Source organism: Hevea brasiliensis, chromosome 10 (genome assembly GCF_030052815.1).
Source record: "Hevea brasiliensis isolate MT/VB/25A 57/8 chromosome 10, ASM3005281v1, whole genome shotgun sequence".
Lineage (NCBI taxonomy): Eukaryota > Viridiplantae > Streptophyta > Magnoliopsida > Malpighiales > Euphorbiaceae > Hevea > Hevea brasiliensis.
In genome coordinates, this window is record NC_079502.1 from 1062995 (window position 1) to 1087742 (window position 24748).

Sequence of the window (24748 nt, forward strand, 5' to 3'; positions counted from 1 at the left end):
ATGGTTTCAATCCTGGGTTTTTCCAACATTATTGGGATGTTGTGGGTCCTGAAATATCTCAGCTTTGTATATCTATCATCAACTCAGGTTCGATTCCTCAAAGTCTTAATGAGACAGCAATAGTTTTTATTCCAAAGAAATCTTTGTTTGATTTGAGGCCTATTGCCCCGTGTAATGTGATCTACAAGATTGTTTCAAAGATGTTAGCTAATCGCCTTAAGATGATTTTGCCTTATTTGGTTTCTACTAATCAGAATGCTTTTGTTGCTGGTCGTAACATCCATGATAATAGTGTTGTGGCTTATGAAGTTATGCATTTTTTTCATCGGAAAACTAGAGGCAAGGAAGGTTGGGTAGCTCTTAAGATGGACATTAGCAAGGCTTATGATTGCATTGAGTGTTCATTTTTACGAGATATTATGCTTACTATGGGCTTCTCGACTCGTTTTATGGATTTGATTATGGCTTGTGTGTCTACTGTCACTTATAAAGTTTTGCATCAGGGTAGAATTCTGGACCCTATTTACCCAGAGCGTGGTTTGGGCCAGGGTAACCCTTTGTCACCTTATTTATTCATCCTATGTATTGAAGGGCTTTCTACTTATATTCAGTATCATGTTAGCTCGGGTGCTTTTCATGGCGTATCAATTTGTCGAGGTGCACCCTCTGTTTCACATTTATTCTTTGTAGACAATAATCTATTATTCTTTAAAGCTACTAGTGTGGAAGCAGGTGTGGTAAACTCTATTATCTCTGACTATGTTATGGCTTCAGGCTAGCTTATCAATTTTTCCAAGTCTTTGTTATGTTTTAGAGCTAATACTTCTCCAGCTATGCGTGATTCTATCACTGGTACTTTACATGTTATTGAGCATGACAATATTGGTAATTACTTGGGGCTTCCTACATTTGTTGGAAGGAATAAGAAGGAGGTGTTTTAATTTGTAAAGGACAAAGTTTGGCATCGGTTACATTCTTGGAGTCGACACATTCTTTCTAGGGTGGGCAAAGAGATTTTGTTGAAAATAGTATTACAAGCTTTGCCCAACTATGTCATGAACATCTTCTTGTTGCCAAAGACTTTGTGCGAGGAGTTACAGCGTACTATGATGGCTTTTTGGTGGGGCAAAGGGATTAATCATGAGCGGTGCATCCATTGGTTGGGATGGGATCAGTTGTGTTACCATAAATCTCTGGGTGGGCTTGGTTTTAAAAAGCTCCATCAGTTTAATTTGGCTATGCTTGGTAAGATGGCGTGGTCATTGGTTGTGAATCCTGACTCTTTGGCAGCTCGGCTCTTAAAGGCAAAATATTATCTGGAGTCTTCTTTTTTGACAGCTCCCTTAGGATCTTTGCCGAGTTACATTTGGCATAGTATCCATGCTACTCAATCTCTTATACGTTCTGGTTTATGTTGGCGTATAGGAACAGTGTGGAAACCTAATATTTATCTATTTAATTATTTATTTATTTTAATTATCTAACAATAATTTAAAATATTAATCTAAAAAAATAATAATAAAATAAAATAAAAAATATTTTATTGGATGGTCTGTTTAATTATTCTTATATATATACTATTTTCCAAATTAAATATACATCTATAATCTGAACAACCCAATTCAATAATAACTCTTATTCCATTATACACCTAATAGAACTCTTAAAATATATATACCATAATCATCTCTTCTGCTAAACTTTGCTCTCAAAACCTATTTGTCACCTCCTTTTCCTACCAAATACTATTTATTGTTATATATATATATATATATATATATATATATATACGATTTATAATCTGATGTGCGCAGAGAATTCCTAAATTTTTATTTCTCAATTCATCACCTTTGATTCTGTTTTCAATGTAAAAATTATCGTTTTTTGTTCAATAATATGTGAATCTAATTTTATTTTCTTTCATTGATCTGTTACAACTATTCTAGAAATTTTTTTTTTTCCTCTTTGATCATTGGTATTGAATTAGGTTGATCATAATTACTGTTGGACAATAATTGATTGTTATTATATATATATATATATATATATATATATATATATATATATATTAAAGTTATTTTTTTATTATTATTTGATATTTTTTTCTTTTATATTTTGAGTATGTAGTAGATTCAAATATTCAATCTATCAGTTGAAATTGTCTCTATTCCATTGAAAATAATTATTATCTTGGAGGTTACAGGTGAGTGGTAATTGTAATACATGGCACCATTTTAGTCCATTTTAAATTTTCTTAGCATTAAATTTATTATTAAATGAAATTTTAAATCTGTATTTTAACAATTATTTTACATGTGATTTTCTAGAGTTTTATTTTATTATTAAATTTTATTCTAATTTTGATTAAATAATTGATTTTGTCAATTATCTCTGCATTAGAGCCATTAGAATTCTGGGAACAGGCCTTTAGTGTATTTATATTGATTGATATCTGACTATAAAATTTACTGATGTGTTACACTGAATTGATTTGAGATTAATTTGATCTTATTGACTCTCTAAAATTATTGAAATAAAATATTGGAATTGCACTATCAGTTGTTATTTATTATCTGAAATTTTTTATTGATTTTGATTGATTTGTACAAATTGATTTTCTGTTTTGAATTGGTACCTGTGCCCAGTATCTGTTTCTGTTATCTGGCCCCACCGTGTAGACTATCACGGTATTAGGTTTCATTGTCGAGTCATGCATCATTGCAGTTTATAGTTTGCATTAGTATCATATGCATTGATATCTGTGAAGGAGGTGGAAGATATCTAATATCTAGTAGCGCGATTACCATCTGGCCTTTAGTGATATGGGGTATCATCACCCTGGTACTCTGTACCATAAAATTTTTATTGAATAAATTTCTTTTATATATATGTTTTATGAAATTATTATATTAATGATTTTGACAGCATGAGCATGATTTTATTGAATATAAAATTTATTGTGAAATTAATCAAGCGTCTGCCTGTTTCTATTCCGTTGTGTGCTATAATTATCATTCACTGAGCATATAGCTCAAACCATATTTTCTCTGTCTGTTATCTATTTCAAATCAGTAGAATTTTACAGCTGATCCAAATATTCAGTCTATTTTCTGGAGAGGGACAATATTTGATTTGTTCTCATGGTATGCTCGAATTTATATTTTATTGGGCTAATAATTAGTTTAGTTTATTGAACAGTTTAAGTTTTTATTTGAAATCTGTAGAGACTCCGCAGTTTACTTATGGAATATTTATGATGTTTATTCAGCATTTTATTTATTTGGATTTTGTCTTTTTTTTTTATTAGTAAGTGACAATATATTCATTCAAGATACTCTGATAAGGCTTGCATGATTTAAGAATACTTAAATTATGTGCCGATCACGGTTTAGAATTTTGGGTCGTGACAAAGTTGGTATCAGAGCTCGGTTGAGGTCTAGCAAACTTGCAGAGCATAGGATCCTTAACGTATTTTCAGTTTATCATTGCTTTAGATATTTGCGTCCTTCATACTTTTCACCTGTCTTAATTTGGCTCACATTTTCAGATTTAATACTTGTTTATTAAAATGAATAGGTTCCTGAGTCTGTTAAATGTAAGAGGAGAGCTAGGGCAAAGGGTCTTAACCTTGATCTAACAAGGGAGGTACCACCTCAAACTATTAATCAGACATCTGAACAGACACCTATGGCTAAGACTGGGGCACAACCATTCCTTTGTTTCTCCATACTTTTCTATGATATTTAGTACATCACCTACTTTGTTAGAGTATCATTTATCTATATCAACACTTATGAGAAACGCAATAGACACTGATATGGTGTATAGGAGATGTATAGTTTACATTGGAGATATAGAATTAGCTATAGATCTTGTTTCTTTAGATATATTTGAGTTTAATGTGATTTTAGGTATGGATTGGTTAGCCACTTATCAAGTTTCATTGGATTGTCATAATAAAGTTGTACTCTTTAAAATTCCTGGGGAGGTAGAATTTCAATTTCAGGAAGATCGTAGTATAGCCTCTAGTAATCTTATCTCAGTAGTGAGTGCTAGCCGATTATAGTGAAAGAGGTGTAAGGGGTATCTAGCTTATGTTAGAAACGTTCAGGTAGAAGGTGCAGGTTTAGAGAATTTTGCGTGATTAAGGAGTTTCCTAATATGTTTCCAGAAGATTTATCAGGTTTACCCCCGGAGCAAGAGGTAGAGTTTAGTGTAGACTTAGTTCATGAAACTGAGCTCATATCTATGCCACCTTATCATATGGCACCCGCAGAACTTAAGGAGTTGAAGGAGCAGCTACAGGACCTACTAGATAAGGGGTTTATTCGCCCTAGTATTTCTCCATGGAGTGCTCCTGTGTTATTTGTCTGGAAGAATGATGGGTTTTTGAGAATGTGCATTGATTATAGGCAATTGAATAAAGTGACTGTGCGTAATAAGTATCCTCTTCCACATATAGATGTCCTGTTTGACCAACTTCAAGGTGCAAAGTGTTTTTCCAAGATTGATCTTCGATATGGATATTATCAATTGAGGGTCATGAAAGAAGACATACTCAAGACTGCCTTTAGGACTAGGTATGCACACTGTGAATTTCTTGTACTGCCTTTTGGTCTTATCAATGCTGCAGCCGCTTTTATGGATCTTATGAATAGAGTTTTCAAGCCTTTCTTAGATCAATTTGTTATAGTGTTCATCGATGACATTCTAGTGTACTCAAAGAGTAAAAAGAAGCATGAACAGCATTTGAGAATTGTCATTCAGACCTTGTGAGAACACAAGCTATATGCCAAGTTCTCAAAATGTGAGTTATGGTTAGATAGTGTGGCTTTCCTAGGCCATACAGTATCTAAGGATGGGGTGTGCTTTGATAAGAAGAAAGTTGAGGCAGTGCTTCATTGGCCTAGACCCACAACTGTGTCAGAGATTCGTAGTTTCTTAGGTTTAGCAGGGTATTATAGACAGTTTGTTCAAGACTTCTCTCGTATTGCAGCACCTTTTGACATAGAAGAATGTGAAATTTCAGTGGTCAGAGGCTTGTGAAAAAAGTTTTTAGGAGCTTAAGACTCGTTAATCTACAGCACCAGTGTTAGCCCTTCCGTCTGGATCAGGGGGTTATGCAATGTATTGTGATGCTTCTAGGATTAGTTTGGGATGTGTTTTGATGTAGCATGGACGGGTTATTGCATATGCTTCTCGTCAGTTGAAAAAGCATGAGCAGAACTATCCAACTCATGATTTGGAAATAGCTGCAGTAATTTTTGCTTTGAAAATCTGAAAGCACTATCTATATGGTGAGACTTGTGAAATCTTCACAGACCACAAAAGTCTCAAATACATCTTTGACCAACGTGATCTTAATCATAGGCAAAGGATGGATAGAATTGCTGAAGAATTATGATTGCACTATACAGTATCACCTTGGAAAAGCTAACGTAGTGGCTGATACTCTAAGCAGGAAGTCTTCTGGTAGTTTAGCCCATATATCTAGCAAGTGGAGGCCTCTGATTGGTGAATTACATAAGTTACTAAATTAGGGAGTAGAGTTTGAAATCTTATCTGGATCATTCTTAGCACATTTTCGAGTTAGGCCTATCTTGATTGATCGAATTAAGGCTGCTCTGTCGCAAGGTATTTTATGGTCGTCTGGATGAACACTCACCGAAGTGGGAAAAAGTGAGGAGTCGCCACTTTAATTTTGAGGAAAATTAAAGAAAACCATTTGTACACAAAAAGATAAATTAAAAGAAACCACTTCGAAAACAGAGATTCTAGGTTCGGGGTCCATATACGGGCGGGGAAGGTGTTAGGCACCCCACCTCGTCCCTCTATGAGGGTAAACAGATTTAATATTATGCTATTTACAAATTAAAATCGGAAGTTAGGGGGGTTAGAATGATGATGTTAATCCCTTTGATAAAAGGGAATATTTGATTTTTCACTATTTCAGGTTACCCATATACATAAGTACATGAGACGACCCTTAGTGAGTTGATGTTGCGTGTCAGTTTTTGTTTGGGGGGGGGGTTACTTTGCGTATTGTGCTATTTTAGTTTGGATTTGAGAAAATCCGGGTAAAGGCTTTTCCCAATCTCTGGGGATAATTTATTTAAAGTTTGAATGAAGGATCTCGGATAAGAACTCTCCTTCGATCTCCACATATTTATTAAAATTTTGGTTTGAGAATCGGATAAGAACTCTCATCCGATCTCTTTAAGCATTTATTAAAATTTTGGTTGAGAATCGGATAAGAACTTTCCTCCGATCTCTTTAAATATTTATTAAAATTTTGGTTGAGAATCGGATAAGAACTCTCCTCCGATCTCTTTAAAGTTGTTGTTTTTAATGGAGGATCTCGGATAAGAACTATCCTCCGATCTTCGCATATTTATTAAAATTTCGATTGAGAATCGGATGAGAACTTTCCTCCGACCTCTTTTATTAAAAATTTTGATTGAGAATCGGATAAGAACTCTCATCCGATCTCTTTTATTAAAAATTTTGATTGAGAATCGGATAAGAACTCTCCTCCGATCTCTTTAGTATTTATTAAAATTTTGATTGAGAATCGGATAAGAACTCTCCTCCGATCTCTTTTAATATGTAATTTTAGAGTTTTGATAAAGGATCTCGGATAAGAACTCTCCTCCGATCTCCTATTTGGTTTGGATGAGGATCAGGTAAGAACTCTCCCCCGACCTCTTGAAATTTAGTTACGATCGTATCGCGCGAGGAACTTACGCTAAGGGTTCTGGCATTCGAACACACTGGGAACCCGGATTAGGCTTCTTTTAACTCATTGGTACCTTGTGACTAGATAGGGGATACCAGACTGAATTTTACCTATCTCTTATGTGATCGCCTTACCAGTACCTTTCGGCAGGCAATACTCACTCTATTTCGTTTGCTAGTTTGAGATTCGATTTTACTCCGACTCCCCACCTTACCCAGACATCTTCTTGAGCTAGTCTAGTGGTTCGACCTCATAATTTTCTCTGATTTATTATCCAAACTTTTATTTAAAGAAAATCTTGTGTTAAGATACAGTTACCAACATTTTATCAAACTACTTATACGTTACTCGGGACCAGAACACCTACATTTGAAAGTAACAAAGACTAACAGAAAAAGAATGAACTGATGAACAAAAAGTAAACTCAAGAATAACCTTCTTCGCGGGTTCTTTAACATAACATAAACTTGGTGAAAATTACGAACATGAATACAAAGAAAATACATAAAATAAAAACGAGCACTTAATAAAGCAGCGGTATAGGCACTCACCTGTAGAGAGTCGAATCTATAGAACTAACTATGGAGTCACAAAATATAGTAGAGCTGCGTGTTGATAGCCCGGGGACTAATGTTCGCCTTGGAATGAAGAATACTAAGTTAAAATGCAGTTAAACCGAAATGACAACAACCGGGTTTGAATGAGGTTGAGCTTGGAAAATGAAAGTGGAAATGAAGACAAAACTGAAACTAAGAGAGGGTATCACAGAGTAATGAATGAACTGAAAATAGAGAGTTTCAGTATTCAATACCCTTCAAAGAAAATACTTTAGAAAACTGGTTTTTGAAGTTTTTTTTTCTATTTTTGAAAGCTTAAAAATAGCAGAGTAGCAAAACTGAATTAAGTTTCAGAGCCTTTCCACTATAGTCACCACCCTTTTTTCGTTTGTCCCCCTTCAACAGTTTTCATACAGGTATTTATAGGGACCGGGTGCTCCCAATGAAGGGTTAGGATTTTCTTTGAGGGAGATGGAAGGTTTGGATTTTAAAGGACATGATCTGATGCTTGGAAATTAAAGAGAATCAAAATGAACGGCTGAGATCCTTTTCAGAATATTTGTCCATTCTCTTTTCTAATCTGACAGCTCAAAATTTTCTTATCAAGAGCGATCCGAGGGTTGGGAATAAAAAGCGTCGGTCTTGTCATCTTCTTCTTTGATCCAAGGGCTCCGGACTTGTCCTTACAAGTAAGATCAACGGTGGAGATCGAGATGTACAGGACTGCCATGACACGTCCTGCGCCTGTTAGTAATGTGGGCGATTCTGCAAAGGAGGCGTGCGGTGGAGATTTGATCTCGTCTGCAACGCTTTAACTATCTCGGCTCTGATTATGACGACAATTATTAGAAGTTGTCTTATTCTCCCCTTGCTTTTCGATCTCCTATTCCTTCCGACCTTCCTAATACGATCTTTTTCCGATCTCTCAAACCGAGCCCCCTCTCCCGATCTCTCCCATTCCTAAGTCTTTTCCTTTATCCGGGCTGGTTCAGTCAAAGCATTTATTCCTTCAGTTTTCGAGGCGTCCGCTTCATTTTCTGCTAGCAATAAATGCTCAGACCTTCTTTTTATATACCTTTAACGGGAAATCCTTCCGCATTTCATTTTCTCCTCTTTCTTTCTCACTTTTCCTATTCTAGTCGGTCTGGCCACAATCCGGCCATGGTAGCTGTTTTTGATCTTTTTTCGACTGTTCTCTTTATTTATCGACTAAAAACTTACGACCCCGGTGATCAGAAAATCACGATGGCCACCTCTGATGACAGAGAGAGAATCGGACTAATTTACCTATCCAGATCGAGAATGTCGATCGTGTTGATCTCGAGTCGGTCGACCGATCTAATCGATGAACCGATTTCGGGCGAGAAGACTGCTAATTTTCCTCTTATCATTGGTGACTGCCCTTCAAAGTTCACTTGGCTCCTCACCACATCGGGTGTCCCGACCGCGGCTCGGTTCCGAGCGATAACATTGACGATGACCTCTCTTATCCTCATGAGAGTCATAGTCACCCCATCTGAGCTGTACATCTATCCGATATCGATGGCTGGTTTCCTGATCAAACACGTCTTTTGATTCAGCCACGAGACTAGGCTTTGACATAGGTCTTTACTAGGTAGGATGTACCGCTGATCTCTAGAGATTGCCCAAATGATGTGATCTGACCTTTAATGTAATCCGATCTCTTGAGATCGCCCAAATGATGTAATCCGACCTTTTGGAAATGAAATCTTATTTTGACAATTATCATTTTATTATTATTGCATTGGTTATTTTCCGATTTCTGATGTGTTTATCCGATCTAATTCCTAACTGAATAGCCCTTAGCCGATCTATAATTCTAAACATCTACCTTAATCTGCCAGTCTTTAACCAGCCGATCTCTCCTTATTTAATTATGGAGTTTTCGGAATATTCGTGAGACGTGTCAGAAAAGCTGACGAAACTCGTTAACCGATGCGCTGCTTGGGGCACTGTGAGCATTAAATGCTCAGACTCGTATAAATAGGGGATGGGTCAGCCAGTTGCTCTCTTATGTCATTTTCAGCATCTCGCGAGCGATTCCAAAATTCTCTCATTTTTTTAAGTTCTTCTGACACCGATCACACTCCGGTAAGGGTTTTGATCTTTCTTTTAGTTTAAATTTTCTCTTTTCTTTGAAAATGAGAGGCGCCGAGGGTCAGAGAGCGGCGAGCCCCCCTTCCGTTCACGTCTCGTGGTCGTCAAATGAAGTTGAGGTGGTCGGACCAAGTGAGCGATCTGAACCTCCTATATCCTCCATTCCAGCCCGTGGTCAAGTGGGACCCTCTAGACAAACGCATCCCTCAGGGAGAGAAAACCTTTCCGTGGATGAGCTGCCGTCAATCCTTCAAGAAACCGATCTGCAAACGTTTAGTCAAGAATATAACCTCTGGCTCGATTCATACGAACTTATTAGGTGTCATGGCGACCTCCGAGCCGATCACTTCTTCGAAGAAAATGATATGATCACGATATACGAAGAACAATTAAAAGCCGGGTTGCGGTTTCCTCTTGATGACTTCTTCAAGGAAGTTCTGAAATTCCACCAAGTATGTGTAGCTCAAGTACATCCGAACTCATGGCGGATTCTAGTAGCCTTTAGAGGCCTCTGCCGAGCTAAAGGACTCAGTCCAACAGCGAAGGTGTTCGTCGAGCTACATAGGCTAACTTGTCGAAAGGACGATGAGTATTGGTTCTTTCAGACGAAGCCGCATTGTGGGCTTTTTACCGATTTGTCTTCCTCATTGAAGAATTGGAAGAATCGCTTCTTTATTCTGAGGAGAAAGATTCCGAACGGTTTTGAGGGTTTCCCACGTAGCTGGCTGCATCTGGGCCCCTCACTTCCGAAGCGCATCACCCTGAATAGGGAAGAGGGCATAATGGCGATGGAGCTAAAAGATCAGGCGGCCACTCAGAAGTTCTCCTGTTTAGATGCGGTGACGGCCGAATTGCATCATTGGACAATGCAGCTGATTACCGGCGAAGAACGCGGACTTCAGCTCTCTGACCTCGGCCTCGGTACTTTCTATTTCTCTGATCTTTGGGCCTTAGCGAACTCACTAACTTTTTCTTTGTACAGGCATGGCGAGCGGTGAGGCTTCCAAGGAGAGCCTAAAGGGAAAGAGAGAGGTCTCCAGAAAAGTGCGGGAGATGAAGCGCACCGAGGCCTCTCAGACGCTAAGGCACGATCCAGAGGAGATGCAGAGAGGCTCGTCTTGACCCTCGGGACCGCCGATCCCTGAAGTAGAAGTGATCCGGTCTCCTCCTCAACAAGAAGAACCGCCGCCTCCAACGGTTGCTCCGAGTGCGGAAGGGGGTCCTTCCCAACCTCCTACAAGGACTCTTTCCCGCGACGCTCAAGTCCTGATTCACTCCCTGGAGAAAAACAGAACTGTTCGAGAGAATCTGGGTTTGGCTAAGGTTTTGGGGGCCTCCATCTGCCTTCAGAAGGATCGAAATAGGCTGACCTCGAACAGTCTCGATGATATCCAGACCCAGACTATGAGCCTAAGCATGGAGAGTTTGGTGAACCAACATATCGTCCAGAAAGAGGCTCATCATTTAAAGCAAGAGATCCAAAAGGTGGGTCAAGAAGCGGCTTCCGCCCGAGCTCAACTTTTATCTGCCCGAGAAAATATAGCTAAAATTGAGGGGCGGATGAAATTCTATGAGGATAAATTGGCCGAGCAGGCTCATGTTCTTGAAGAAGCTCGGGCGCTCCGAGCTGCTGATGTCGCTCGCCTCACTACAGAATTTAGAGCGAAAGAAGAAGAGGCAGTGACGAGGGAGGCCGGTGCTTATGTGCACGCCCACGGGGACCTTTTGGCCGAGCTCAAGAAGCGTTATCCCGAGGAGGACTTTTCCTGAATGGTGGACCTAGCTCCCCAAGACGAAGAGGATAGCGAGGAGGAGGCTGAGGGTGATAGAGAGGGTGAACAAAATGTAGAACAGGCTGGGGGTGATCCTTCAGCCGAATGACTTATATTTTTTATTTTGAAATGAAATGAAGTTCTTTCTTTTGTTCAATGACTTGATGAGATCGGAAAGAATCTAAATTGTATAAGCGCCTGACTGTCTGAACCAATTAGAACATCAAACTTAAAAGTGATTATTAATCCAAGTATAAGAGGTCGTAAAAACATTGTAAGCATGAAATCGGCTGAGAACAAACACCAAACGGGACTTAAGATTATTAAAATTAGAAACCTAATTTGAACACTTAAGGTCGAAAGCTTCATTAAACTGGATTAAAACCTTAACTTTATTAAACGATTATCCATAAAATTTTAAAAGGGAGATCGAAAATAAAAATGGATGGTACGAAGACCTAATGTTGGTTTGATTTCATTTGACGAGAGATCGGAAATGTGATTAACTGGCCAAGAGACTTAATAATTGGTTCAAGAGATCGGTAGGGATTTGAGCGATACAGAAACTTGGTATTGGTTCGGTTTCTTTGGAGAGAGATCGGAAACGTGATCGTCTGGCAAGGAGACTTAGTGTCAATTTAGATCCCTATGAAGAGGGATCAGAAACGAATGGAGACTTGGTGATGGGGATCGATTTCAAAATTTATTGATTTTGGGGATCGACCAAAATATGGTGTCGACATGCTCATAAGAGGGATTCTCAGTTATATAAGATTATAGATAGTATCCATCAAGGCCAAGCTCAAGGGTTCATGTTAAATGATGATGGAGTTCTTTGTTATGGCATAAGACTTTGTGTCCCCAATGTTGATGAGTTGAGAAGAGAAATCATGGAGGAGGCACACCATTCTGCTTACATAGTACACCCAGGTTCAACTAAGATGTACCATGATTTAAGGGAGCATTGTTGGTGGGGTGGCATGAAGAGGGATGTTGTAGACTTTGTTGCTAAATGTTTGACTTGTCAACAGGTTAAGGCAGAACATCAGAGACCATCTAGTTTACTTCAGCTGTTGCCTATTCCCAAGTGGAAGTGGGAGCATATTGCCATGGACTTTGTTGTGGGTCTACCTAGTACACGAGGTGATTATAATGCAATCTGGGTGATAGTGGATAGATTGATAAAATCTGCTCATTTTCTTCCTGTGAAGACTACATATGACTTTGCTAAACTTGCACAGTTGTATATAGATAAGATTGTTAGTCTTCATGTTTGATCATAGTACTCAGTTTACTTCTCGATTTTGGAAGAAATTCCAAGAAGCTTTAGGAACACGAGTAGACTTTAGTACTGCTTTTCACCCTCAGACAGATGGACAGTCATAAAGGACCATACAGACATTAGAGGACATGCTTCGTGCATGTGTTATGGATTTTGGTGGCTGTTGGGATCATCATTTGCCTTTAGTGAAGTTTGCTTATAACAACAGTTATCAAGCAAGTATAGAGATGGCTCCATATGAGGCATTATATGGTCGAAGGTGTAGGTCACCGATTTGTTGGGATAAAGTTGGAGAAAGAAGGCTTACTAGACCAGAGTTGATACAGTTAACTTCAGAGAATGTTCGACTAATTCGTGATAGACTTTTGACTACCCAAAGTCGACAGAGAAGTTATGCTGACCCTAAGCGTAAAGATGTAGAGTTTATGGTTGGTGATCATGCATTTCTGAGAGTTTCACCTATGAAGAGAATCATGAGGTTTGAAAAGAAATTGACGCTTAGCCCTCGTTTTGTTGGTCCATTTGAAATTTTGGAGAGAATTGGAGCAGTTGTTTACCGTTTAGCCCTTCCACCTGGTTTTGCACATGTACATCCAGTTTTCCATATTTCTATACTTAGTAAGTATGTATCAGATCCATCTCATGTTTTGCAACATCAGACTATACAATTTAAGGATGATATGTCATATGATGAGCAACTAGTAAAGATTTTATATCGATAAATTAGGAAACTCCAATCTAAGAAAGTGGCTTTGGTCAAAGTCTTGTGACATAATCACTCAAGTAGTGAGACCACATGGGAGGTAGAATCTGAAATGCAAGCCAAATATCCCCACTTATTTGATTCTTTAGGTTAGAATTTTGTCTGCTTAAATTCGGGGACCGAATTTCTTTTAAGGGGGGAAGTATGTGGAAACTCAATATTTATCTATTTATTTATTTTAATTATCTAACAATAATTTAAAATATTTATCCAAAAAAATAATAATAAAATAAAATAAAGAATGTTTTATTGGATGGCCTGTTTAATTATTCTTATATATATATATTATTTTCGAAATTAAATATACATCTATAATCTGAACAACCCAATTCAATAATAATTCTTATCCCATTCTACACCTAATAGAACTCTTGAAATATATATACCCTAATCATCTCTTCTGCTAAACTTTGCTCTCAAAACCTGTTTGTCACCTCATTTTCCTACCAAATACTCTCAACAGGTATTTTCATCATCTTATATATATATATATATATATATATATATATATATATATATATAAATTTACGATTTATAATCTGATGTGCACAGAGAATTTCTAGATTTTTATTTCTCAATTCATCACCTTTGATTCTGTTTTAAAGGTAAAAATTCTCATTTTTTGTTCAATAATGGGTGAATCTAATTTTATTTTCTTACATTGATCTGTTACAACTATTATAGAAATTTTTTTTCCCTCTTTGATCATTGGTATTGAATTGGGTTGATTATAATTACTGTTGGACAATAATGATTGTTATTATATATATATTGCGTTCTTTAATGCTCTGCGTCCCATTCATAACATCGTCCCATTCATCCCATTCATCACGTCCCCACCGGAAATATATATATATATATATATATTAAAGTTATTTTTTTATTATTATTTGATATTTTTTTCTTTTATATTTTGAGTATGTAGGAGATTCGAATATTCAATCTGTCAGTTGAAATTGTCTCTCTTCCATTGAAAATAACTATTGTCTTCGAGGTTATAGGTAAGTGGTAATTATAGTACATGGCACCGTTTTAGTCACTTTTAAATTTTCTTAGCATTAAATTTGTTATTAAATGAAATTTTAAATCTGTATTTTAACAATTATTTTACATATGATTTTCTAGAATTTTATTTTATTATTAAATTTTATTATGATTTTGATTAAATAATTGATTTTGTCAATTATCTTTACATTAGAGCCATTAGGATTCCGGGAATAGGCCTTTAGTGTCTTTATATTGATTGATATCTGACTATAAAATTTACTGATGTGTTACACTGAATTGATTTGAGATTGATTTGATCTTATTAACTCTCTAAAATTATTAAAATAAACTATTGGAATTGCACTACCAGTTATTATTTGTTATCTGAAATTTTTTGTTGATTTTGATTGATTTGTACAAATTGATTTTCTGTTTTGAATTGTTACCTGTGCCCAATATCTATTTCTGTTATCTGACTCCACTGTGTAGACTATCACGGTATTAGGTTGCATTGTTGAGTCATGCATCATTGCAGTTTATGGTTTGCATTAGTATCATATGTATTGATATCTGTGAAGAGGTGGAAGATATCTAATATATGGCAGCGCGCTTACCATCTGGCCTTTGGTGATGTGGGGTATCATCACCTTGGTGAACTGTACTATAAAATTTTTATTGAATAAATTTCTTTTATAATATGTTTTATGAAATTATTTTATTAATGATTTTGACAGCATGAGCATGATTTTATTGAATAGAAAATTTATTGAGAAATTAATCAAGTGTCTGCATGTTCCTATTTCGTTGTGTGCTATAATTATCATTCACTAAGTATTTAGCTCAAACCACGTTTTCTCTGCCTGTTATCTGTTTCAGATCAGTAGAATTCTGCAGCTCATCCAAATATTCAGTCCATTTTCTGGAGAGGGACAATCTTTGATTTGTTCTCGTGGTATGCCCGAATTCATGTTTTCTCGGGCTAATAATTAGTTTAGTTTATTGAACAGTTTAAGTTTTTATTTGAAATTTGTAGAGACTCCGCAGTTTACTTATGGGATATTTATGATGTTTATTCAGCATTTTGTTTATTTGGATTTTGTCTTTTTTTTTTTTGGATTAGTAAGTGACAATATATTCATTCAAGATGCTCTGATAAAGCTTACATAATTTAAGAATACTTAAATTATGCGCCGGTCACGGTTTAAAATTTTGGGTCGTGACAAACAGGTAACCAAGTTAATATTTGGTCAGATGCCTGTCTTAGAGACCCAGATAATGGTTTTGTTACCACTCAGCCTATGGGCGACTCTGGTGTGCAAGTTGTTGCTGATTTGATTTACCATGGGTCTTGGAATGTCTCTCTCATTAATTCTCTTCTTAATCAATGGGATAGGGCCTTAATCCTCTCTATTCCTTTGTCATCTTCTCGGACCCTAGATTGGATTTGTTGGAAGTTGGAGTCGAAATGTATATTTACTGTTAGAAGTGCTTACAACTCTCTTGTTTGGGATTCTAGATTAGGAGGTTCGAATGATTCTCGACTTTTGTGGAAAAAGCTTTGGAATATGTGTGTTCCTTCGAAGGTGAAGAATTTCATATGGCGAGCTGCAACTAATGTGCTGCCATGTCTATCATCGCTTTTGGCCAAACATGTCCCAGTGACAGATATCTGCCCTTTGTGTCATGGTAATTCTAAGACTATTTTTGCATATTCTTGTTTCTTGCCCTTTCTCTATGTCAGTTTGGATAGCCTCGCCATTGGGGTGGTTTAATCCTTCTGCTGATAATTTTTTTGGTTGGCTATCAAGCTTTTTAAACAGAAAGGGGGTTGTGGATATAGCCTTGGGTTTGTTTATTTGATGGTCTCTCTGGAAATTCAGGAATGATAAAGTCTGGAATGGTAAGCTCCTTATAGCGTATTAGGTTTGGCAGCGGGCAAATTTCGCTTTTCATGAGTGGTAGGCGGTTCAACCAAATGTCCTCCCTACTGCTTCTCAGTCTTTGATCAGGCGTTGGTCTAAGCCTTCTTGTGATTGGCTAAAGATTAATGTTGATGTTACCATGGCAATTCCAAATTTTCGTTTTGGTGTGGGATTCGTAGCACGGGATTGGAACGGTAGCTTCTTGGCAGCAAATAACGTGGTATTGCAAGGTAATTTAATGGCAAAGGAGGCTGAAGCTATTAGTATCAAAAAGGCACTCAGTTGGGTGCTTTCCAAGGGCTGGTTGCGAGTTATTATTAAATCTGATGCTTTATGAGTAATTCAGGCTCTCAAGGATCCCTTTTATCAGGATTCATCTTCTTTTGGCTTACTTATTTCGAATTGTAAGTCTCAATTGTCTGAGATTGATTCAATTATTTTTGCACGTGTTTACAAGTCTGCGAATGGTGTGACTCATAGGTTAGCTAGAGCGACCCATTCTGTGTTAGATATGGGTGAATGGATTGACCATCCACCAGATTTTATTGTTCAAGCTCTGTCTGAGGACTTTTTTTAATATTGTCCCTTTTATTTAAAAAAAAAGAATCTTATACTTTGCTCACTTTTATTTTTCATTTAAAAACTTTATATAATAATTAAAGAAATAATTAAATTACTTAAATTATAATAAAATATTTTTTAATTTAATTAAATTATTTTTATCAAAAACAAATAACAAAATGAATTTAAAAATTTATAATAATAATTATTATATTTAATAGAGATAAAAAAAATTGAAAAAATTAATTAATATTTTTTAATATAATTAAAATGATAAATAAAATAACTCTAAGTGGACGGACGAGGTATTTTTTAATAGAATTTTATTAACAATTAATAGCAATGATTTTCTTTTAAAAAAATAAATTTAAGATGGATTGGTTTTAATTGAGCACGAGCAGTCGCACCTATGTTGTTGAAACCTGAAAGAAAAAAGAGACAGATATGGGAAAGAGACAAAGGCCTGGAACTAGTAGTGGGATTATCACCATTGATCTCGACTCTCCAGCTTCAGGTGAACACATTCTCACTCATCTTTTTCTTTTTCTTTTCTGGGTTCTGAGGCAAAGCGTTGATTACTAATGTTTTATTAGATGTGTGTTGAGCTTGTGCTATTTCGGATTGAATTTGCACTTTCATTCTTCTTGGTAACGCAAAAACCTAACTTGAGAGTGAAACCAGTGGAAAATAGCGAACCCATTGAGAACTCCCTATGTTTTTAAGTAATTGTGGATCTGAATTGAGCCATTGAGTTTTTTGTATACTATTTTCATTGTAAGATTTTGTCATTCCAACATCAAGTGATCTTATGGTTTCTAAAGTTCAATTTAACTATGCTAACTGAAAGCAAGAGTTATAGAGATATAATACACGCACAATTAACTTTACACTTCACCTTTTACCATCAAAGTGATAAAATCTGTTGAAAATTGGAAGCGAAACGTTGTTCTGTAGATGATTTTGCTATGCTCTTGCAGAGGATTTTGAAAATCATCCTTCTAAACAGTATGCTAGAAGTAGGAGGATTGCCAAAAAACAGGGTGAAGAGACGAAATGCTCTACAATAGTATCTTCTTGTTCTGTAGAAACCTTTCCTCATGGTCACAAGTCAAAGAAGAGATTGAAGGGTAAGGATGCTATCTCTGAATCGAAGAAAAAGCTGGACACTCGAGCATTTGACATCCACTTTAAGTAAGTCTGTCTTCTACAATCTACTGAGCTAGGTTTATTTCCTCTTTTTCTAATAGTTGTTGACTGTGTTATCAAATCTCTTTGACATGTGTAGAAATTTGTGGAGGAACTTCTCAGAAGATAAGAGGATGCCCTTTACATACTTTGACAGCCTATGGTTTGCTGCATACATGACTTCATCATCCAAAGAATGTATGCTGACTTGGATAAAGGAAAAGCACATATTTTCGAAGCCATATGTTCTTGTTCCTATTGTTTACTGGTATTTTCTTTTCCCATTTGCTTGACGGTTTGGTTTCTTTCTTCATGCTATTTTATAATAGTTTAGTGTTTGAAATGTCTTCCATTTAGGAGACACTGGAGCCTCTTGATCTTCTGCAACTTGGGTGAAAGTTTGCAATCAGAAAGTAGTCCTCCATGTATGTTGTTGCTGGATTCACTTCAGATGGCAGGCCCTAGACGGCTTGAACCAGCAATAAGAAAGTATGCTTTTCTTCTGCACAAATAGTGTTGTTAGTTTCAATATTATTGCCAAATTGAGTATCTAAAAGCATTGCCGATGTCCAGGTTTCTATTCGACATTTACAAATCAGGGGGCAGGCCTGAAAGTAGGGAGTCAATTTTGCAAATTCCATTATTGGTGCCTAAGGTGTTGACAATTTGAGATCTCAGAGACTTTCAAGATCTAGGCCTAGCCCCTTCGATGTTTACTTACCAGTGCTTTTATGAATTCATTTCAGGTGCCACAACAGAGAAATAGTGAAGAGTGTGGTAATTATGTTCTCTACTTCATAAGTTTGTTTATGGAACAAGCTCCTGAGAACTTTCGCATGAAGGATTACCCTTCCTTTGTAAGCTTTTCCTCTTGCTTTTTATGAAGTGTGGACCATATATTTTTGTATTGAGTGCTACTATGTTTAAACTGCAGATGACAGATGAATGGTTCAATCTTGAAGGCTTGAAGAACTTTTGCGAGCAACTCAAACCCCTTGAAAAGTGATTTTCTTGCGTTCCTAAGAATCAAATGATATAACTTTATTATTCATGATGGGAGGATTTGATATTGTTGTAGTTATACTTACATGTGGGGGTATAGTTAGAAAAAGATTAGTCTTATTCAGGTCCCCTAACTATTTACTCTATACTAGTAATTATGGTTTTTTTGTATAAAATTATCATGAAGATGAAAATAGAAGAAATGGAAGTTGATTGTGCTGATTGTGAGGTGCAGTTGGGATTTTCTGATTGTAGGTACTGGAAAAGTTGTTAGCTTAGTAGATTTTCAGTTCATGACATGGTTCATGGTTCAGTCTTCAGTATAAATTACCTGCTGGGTAAGGCTTCTTCGGACCAAAATGATACTTGTTGTACAAAATTACCAAACTGAAAAGCCTGGTGTTTCATCCCTATGCGATAATGACATGTTGTTGGCTAATTGAGAGCGCACTTCTGCAACTTCTAGACACTCAATTGGGCAGGCTTGTTGAATGCCCCTACCCACAACTTTAATATATTGGATTTCCTCTTGGTGTTGCAAAAAATGGCGAGAGTTGCCTTGCGCAGAACCATTTCAATATATGCGAGTTTTATTAATTGGAAGTTTGGAACCCACTTGCCTGATTCAATTGTTAAAGGTAGACGTGACCACTGGTGCAGTATCGGATTGAAATTGTCAGTTTCAATTTCGATTTGATTTTGGTTTAATTTTGATTGATCGATTTTGATCCAATTCAATAATATGAGAAATAATAAAGAAAAGGAAAAGGGAGCTTATTCAGTGTGCACTCATTGACAATCGTTTGATCAAGTTTGATCTGATGGTTGTATTTGATTGGACTCGAGCGCATGGCGTGTGCGTTATCCAGAGCCATAACGGCCACAAACCACCGCTTCGGAAACCACGCCATAAAAAAAAATTAAAGAAAAAAAAAAAAGAAAATTCACAACCAACAGAGAGAGAGAGATGCTAGGCAGAACAGCAGTAGCCTCTTCCTCTGTTTCAGTGCCTGCTGTTTCTCCTACAATCCCCAAATTCTTGGGCCTTAAAACGCTCTCTTACAATTCTTTTTCTACACCAAACACCAAATGGAACTACAATTTTAAGTTTAGTAGAAAGAATATTGCTGCTTCAAAAATGGAGACCAGAGCATCAGCTCAGCCTTTGAAGAATGCTGATGAGCTCATTGACTCTGTCGAGACCTTCATCTTTGATTGTGATGGTCAGAATCCTTTTTTTCCTAATCCTTGTTATTTTTTGTTTCATGGGTCATCGATGAGTGGATGAATTTTCTGCAGGAGTTATTTGGAAAGGTGATAAATTGATAGATGGAGTCCCTCAGACTCTTGATATGCTTCGTTCAAGGGTTTGTTTGCTTTGGTTTTTCTTTGTTTAGTTTTAATTTACTTTTGTTCAGATGAAGGTCAGAAGATGGGATCCCAAAAAGGAAAATTACTTGTTCATTGATAAAATTTTCAAATGTTTCACTTTTCTCTGTGCAGGGCAAGCGATTAGTTTTTGTTACCAACAACTCCACAAAGTCTAGGAAACAATATGGTAAGAAGTTTGAGACACTTGGTCTGAACATCAGTGAGGTTAGTTCTAAGTGATCCCTCTTTTTCTCACCTGGTGTTTGTATTTTTAGAGCCGTTTGGTTTAAAAGTTGAATGCAGCTGCTGATCTGATAATAGCTTATCTATGTCAATAAGTGTTTGGTAAAACTATATTTAGCTGTTGCTATTGATATGTGAAATGACTAATAAGGGCATATATCATATAATTTATTTTATTATTTAAATAAATATAAAATTATAAATTTATTATATTATTTATTTATTTTATTATTAAATTAAATATATAATTATTAAATTAATATATTATATCATTTATTATATTATTAAAATAAATATATAATTATTAATCTATCGTATAATATCATTTATTTTATTATTAAAATTAGAAAATAATTATTTAAAAAAATTAAATAACTTTAAAAATATAGGTAAAATAATAAAGTAATTATTATTGTTAATAAAAAAATTTATAATTAATTTTAAGTATTTAGATATAAATAAATATTTTATATTTTATGTTATTAATAAAAAAAAATATTTTAACAAAATTGAAATATGAGTTAATTAAAATATTAAAATTGTAAATAAAAAAGATAAAAGTATTAATAATATTAATTTTCAAGTTAAATAAAAAAGGATAATATGGTCAAAATAAAAAATAAAATCAAATCGGCTATTAGCTGATGAGAAAGAGAAACAGCTTTAAAAATAGAGCCAATACAATTAGTTGCCCATCAGCTATCAGCTTTATTTTTTTAAGCTTGTCAATCACACTAGTTCACCTGTCTATCAGTTATCAGCTACACTCAAAGGTAAAACAAACACTTCTTTAATAGCTTTATAAGTTGGTGTCTTTTAATGGGATCTTTAACTGCATTCAAACTGTTTTAGGAGGAAATTTTTGCATCATCTTTTGCAGCTGCTGCATACTTGAAGTCCGTTAATTTTCCAAAAGAAAAAAAGGTATGCAGCCTTTTTACACTCACCTATATTTGCCTTTGCACTAAGCTGCGTATCGTGTTTGTCATGATTGTGAGATGTAGCTTATTAAGGGCTGATAATTGGGTATGATTTTAGGTTTATGTGATAGGTGAGGATGGCATCTTGAAGGAGCTTGAACTTGCTGGATTTCAATACCTTGGTGGACCTGTATGTATGCGTTCCAATTTCCATTAAAATTGCTAAATTTCACCTCATATCAGATTTTGCCAAGAGTATTGCCAAATTTTGTACCATTTGTTAGCCTGTTGAGGAATAGACCTTTTTTTTAATGTGTGTTCTTAGATTTGTGCAGGAAGACGGTGGGAAGAAGATAGAACTGAAGCCTGGGTTTCTAATGGAGCATGATAAGGATGTAAGACTTCTTTGCTCTCTTGCCTTTCTTTATAGCCTTTCTGGTTGGATTTTTCTTAAGGCTTTTTTCCAAAACTTGAAAAACCGACTTGGTTTCTGCATTCTTTTTCTGCAACTGGAAATTGAAGGAGCAAAATGTAGTTTCTTTTTATCTAAAATTTGGGTATACTAAAGAGGTTTCTCCACTGCTATTTAGGTTGGAGCAGTTGTGGTTGGATTTGATCGATATTTCAACTACTACAAAGTCCAGTAAGTTGACCAATCTGTTATTGCACATGTATGTTCTTAGAAACACAAACATTGTGCAGAAAACTTGCACAAAAATAAAGAGTATTTGCCTTTTCTATTTGAGAGTGTACTTTATTTATATATCTTGTTTATTTTTGTTTCATCTGCTAAGAAGTTAGACCACACTTTGGTGATCATCTATTCTTTTTTGTGCATGAAAGGTATGGAACACTCTGTGTAAGGGAAAACACAGGGTGCCTCTTCATTGCCACCAATCGTGATGCTGTCACTCATCTCACAGATGCTCAGGAATGGGCAGGTTCTCATCCATCCTGCCTATATTGCCTTTCATGTTTCATAGCCTTTTCTTCTTCTCATATGAAGATTATTTTGAATCTTTGAATGAAGAGATAGAGCTAGTACAAGCATTTTGATGAATAATGCCTACACAATGAGATAGTTCTTATATATCATTTTTCACAACTTCTTTGTCACAATTTCAAGTGAATAAGTATCGTGGCATTAGAGGACGCATGGGGCCTTGCCTTTAAGGAGTTTCATATCAGTGGCACTAGGGAACAATGAATTTGAAATGATGAAATGACAATGCATTATAGACTGAAATGTGATATACATGATTAGATGAGGAAATATTGAGAATATGAACTGGTTTTACAATTGCCAAAATTGGTCGACTATCAAGAAGTTACCATTTTTGGGATTATAGTTGAAACCAAACCTAAGCAGCATTAGACCATTAATCATGAAAATTTGAGAACATACATCATGAAACTCCTCCTTTCCTCTTTTTCAGCAGAACTGTGACTCTTTCTGATCGAGTTCACTTTTATGATTGTTCATTTTCTTTGCAAATTCTTCCTCAATTGGCTATAATGCATGCTTAAATTTCAGGTGGTGGTTCCATGGTTGGTGCAATTGCTGGATCAACTCAGCGTGAACCACTGGTTGTTGGAAAGCCATCAACTTTTATGATGGATTACTTGGCAAACAAGTATGACCTCAAAATGCTTAAATGCTTGCATATTTTATATTTTATCTTTTATCTTCTCTACTACCTTAAGCTTGAGCAGATTCAGTAGACCTGATGTGCAGTTTATACATTATACACTGTTTTTATACCTAGCCAGTCTTGAAATCTGTCACAAAATATATAATTTTGACTCAATCAAATGTTTGTGTTATTTACTTGGTCATGGTCAATTGGCTATTTTTACCATTGGTAAGGTCGAACCTTTAGAGTTCATACTTAACCTTTGAATGTGATATGACTATAACAACACAATGTTTGATGTCTCAGTAATTCAGTTAATGTCATGTCGAATGAAACCATGCATACTGATGTGACGAAATCTAAAGCACTTTCAGCATTTTGAGAAAGACAATCCAATGGAAAATAGTTGTTCCATTTAATTGGGTAATTGATCCCTCTTACCATTTTCATGGATTTGATCAATTACAGATTCAGGATTCTCAAGTCACAGATATGCATGGTTGGGGACAGATTAGATACTGATATTCTGTTTGGGCAAAATGGTGGTTGCAAAACTCTCCTTGTTCTCTCAGGTAGGTAGTCACCACTTAACATGTTGCTCTTAAACTTCAACTGGTGCATCATTTTTCCTAATGGAGGTTTTCCTTTTGGATAGGCGTGACTTCATTATCAATGCTTCAAAGCCCCGGTAACTCCATCCAACCAGATTTCTACACAAACAAAATTTCTGATTTTCTCTCTCTGAAAGCAGCAACTGTATGAGCATGTATAAACCTTGTACACTGTCATTTTGCCAATTATAATTGCAGATATACATCTCTGTGGTAATTCTCCCGAGATTAGAAATAAAGGATATCAAATTTTGTTTTAGCCAGCAAGATGCAGTTTTTGGTCTGCTCTTCTTTATTCAGTTCCCCTATTTCTACGTGAAGCTTATCATCAAGTTCCAAGCTTATATGATTTTTTGGTAGCTGTATTCCATTTTCAAAGCAGCCCAATAGATTTAAGAGCATCTGTTTAAAATAGTTTTGTGCGCTGTCCTAAAAAGGCAGATATAATGCTTGTGTCCCTGTACATTATCACAACCATGATGCTGTTATCTGTGCCTTTGGAGTGTCTTGTCACCTCCCAGTACCAAATGGCATTACTTCCTGCATGTATTAGCTTCATAATTGTTTCTGAAGTCTATTTTGATCCTTTTCCCGTACCTATTTCATGAAAATTGAAGATGTTCCATGCAAAAATTAGGGAAGAAGTTTGAACTGATTAAAGGTGAAGCCTAATGGTTTATGAACATTCTAACTCCTTTGAGGCGCAGGGAATGTGTGTGCTACTAATCTGACAGACTTCTTGAAATTGTTCTGTGTTGTCTCACTCTTGATGAGAATTTTGGGGTGGTGGCACAGCAGACAGCACTGATGTTGGAAATCAAATGCTAATATATTTTTTAGCGCAACCAACATTTGGTATAGTGTCTTTTCACAGGGAGAGGTTAAAAACCCAGGAACGGTTTAGCTTGTATGCAAAAGGTTAACTATTGGAGCAAACTGAAAGATACAAAGTCAATGATGAAATGAATTGATTTCCACTACAAATCAGTTCATGGGAGCTGGATTAAATTAGTCATTTAGCCTCATCGCTGCCTTCTTTTTTTCCATTTGACTCTGACTCAAGCTCAAACTCGAGCTTCACAGC

General features: G+C 36.0%; 2 protein-coding genes across 2 annotated transcripts; both read left to right on the forward strand.

The window, feature by feature from the left end:
- The first annotated feature begins 17059 nt into the window (after window positions 1-17059).
- LOC110632818 (probable ubiquitin-like-specific protease 2A) lies at window positions 17060-19107 on the forward strand. The gene is made up of 7 exons (XM_021781156.2): window positions 17060-17212; window positions 17676-17889; window positions 17984-18151; window positions 18241-18372; window positions 18457-18538; window positions 18630-18740; window positions 18818-19107. The coding sequence occupies exons 1-7, from the start codon at window positions 17143-17145 to the stop codon at window positions 18887-18889; spliced, it is 849 nt and encodes a 282-aa protein (XP_021636848.1). The 5' UTR covers window positions 17060-17142; the 3' UTR covers window positions 18890-19107.
- A 650-nt stretch (window positions 19108-19757) lies between these two features.
- Window positions 19758-23923, forward strand: LOC110632817 (phosphoglycolate phosphatase 1A, chloroplastic). Its single transcript, XM_021781155.2, has 11 exons — window positions 19758-20108; window positions 20185-20252; window positions 20389-20481; window positions 21352-21423; window positions 21538-21609; window positions 21755-21814; window positions 22010-22062; window positions 22263-22360; window positions 22954-23053; window positions 23522-23625; window positions 23709-23923. The coding sequence occupies exons 1-11, from the start codon at window positions 19853-19855 to the stop codon at window positions 23813-23815; spliced, it is 1083 nt and encodes a 360-aa protein (XP_021636847.2). The 5' UTR covers window positions 19758-19852; the 3' UTR covers window positions 23816-23923.
- Window positions 23924-24748: the final 825 nt, after the last annotated feature.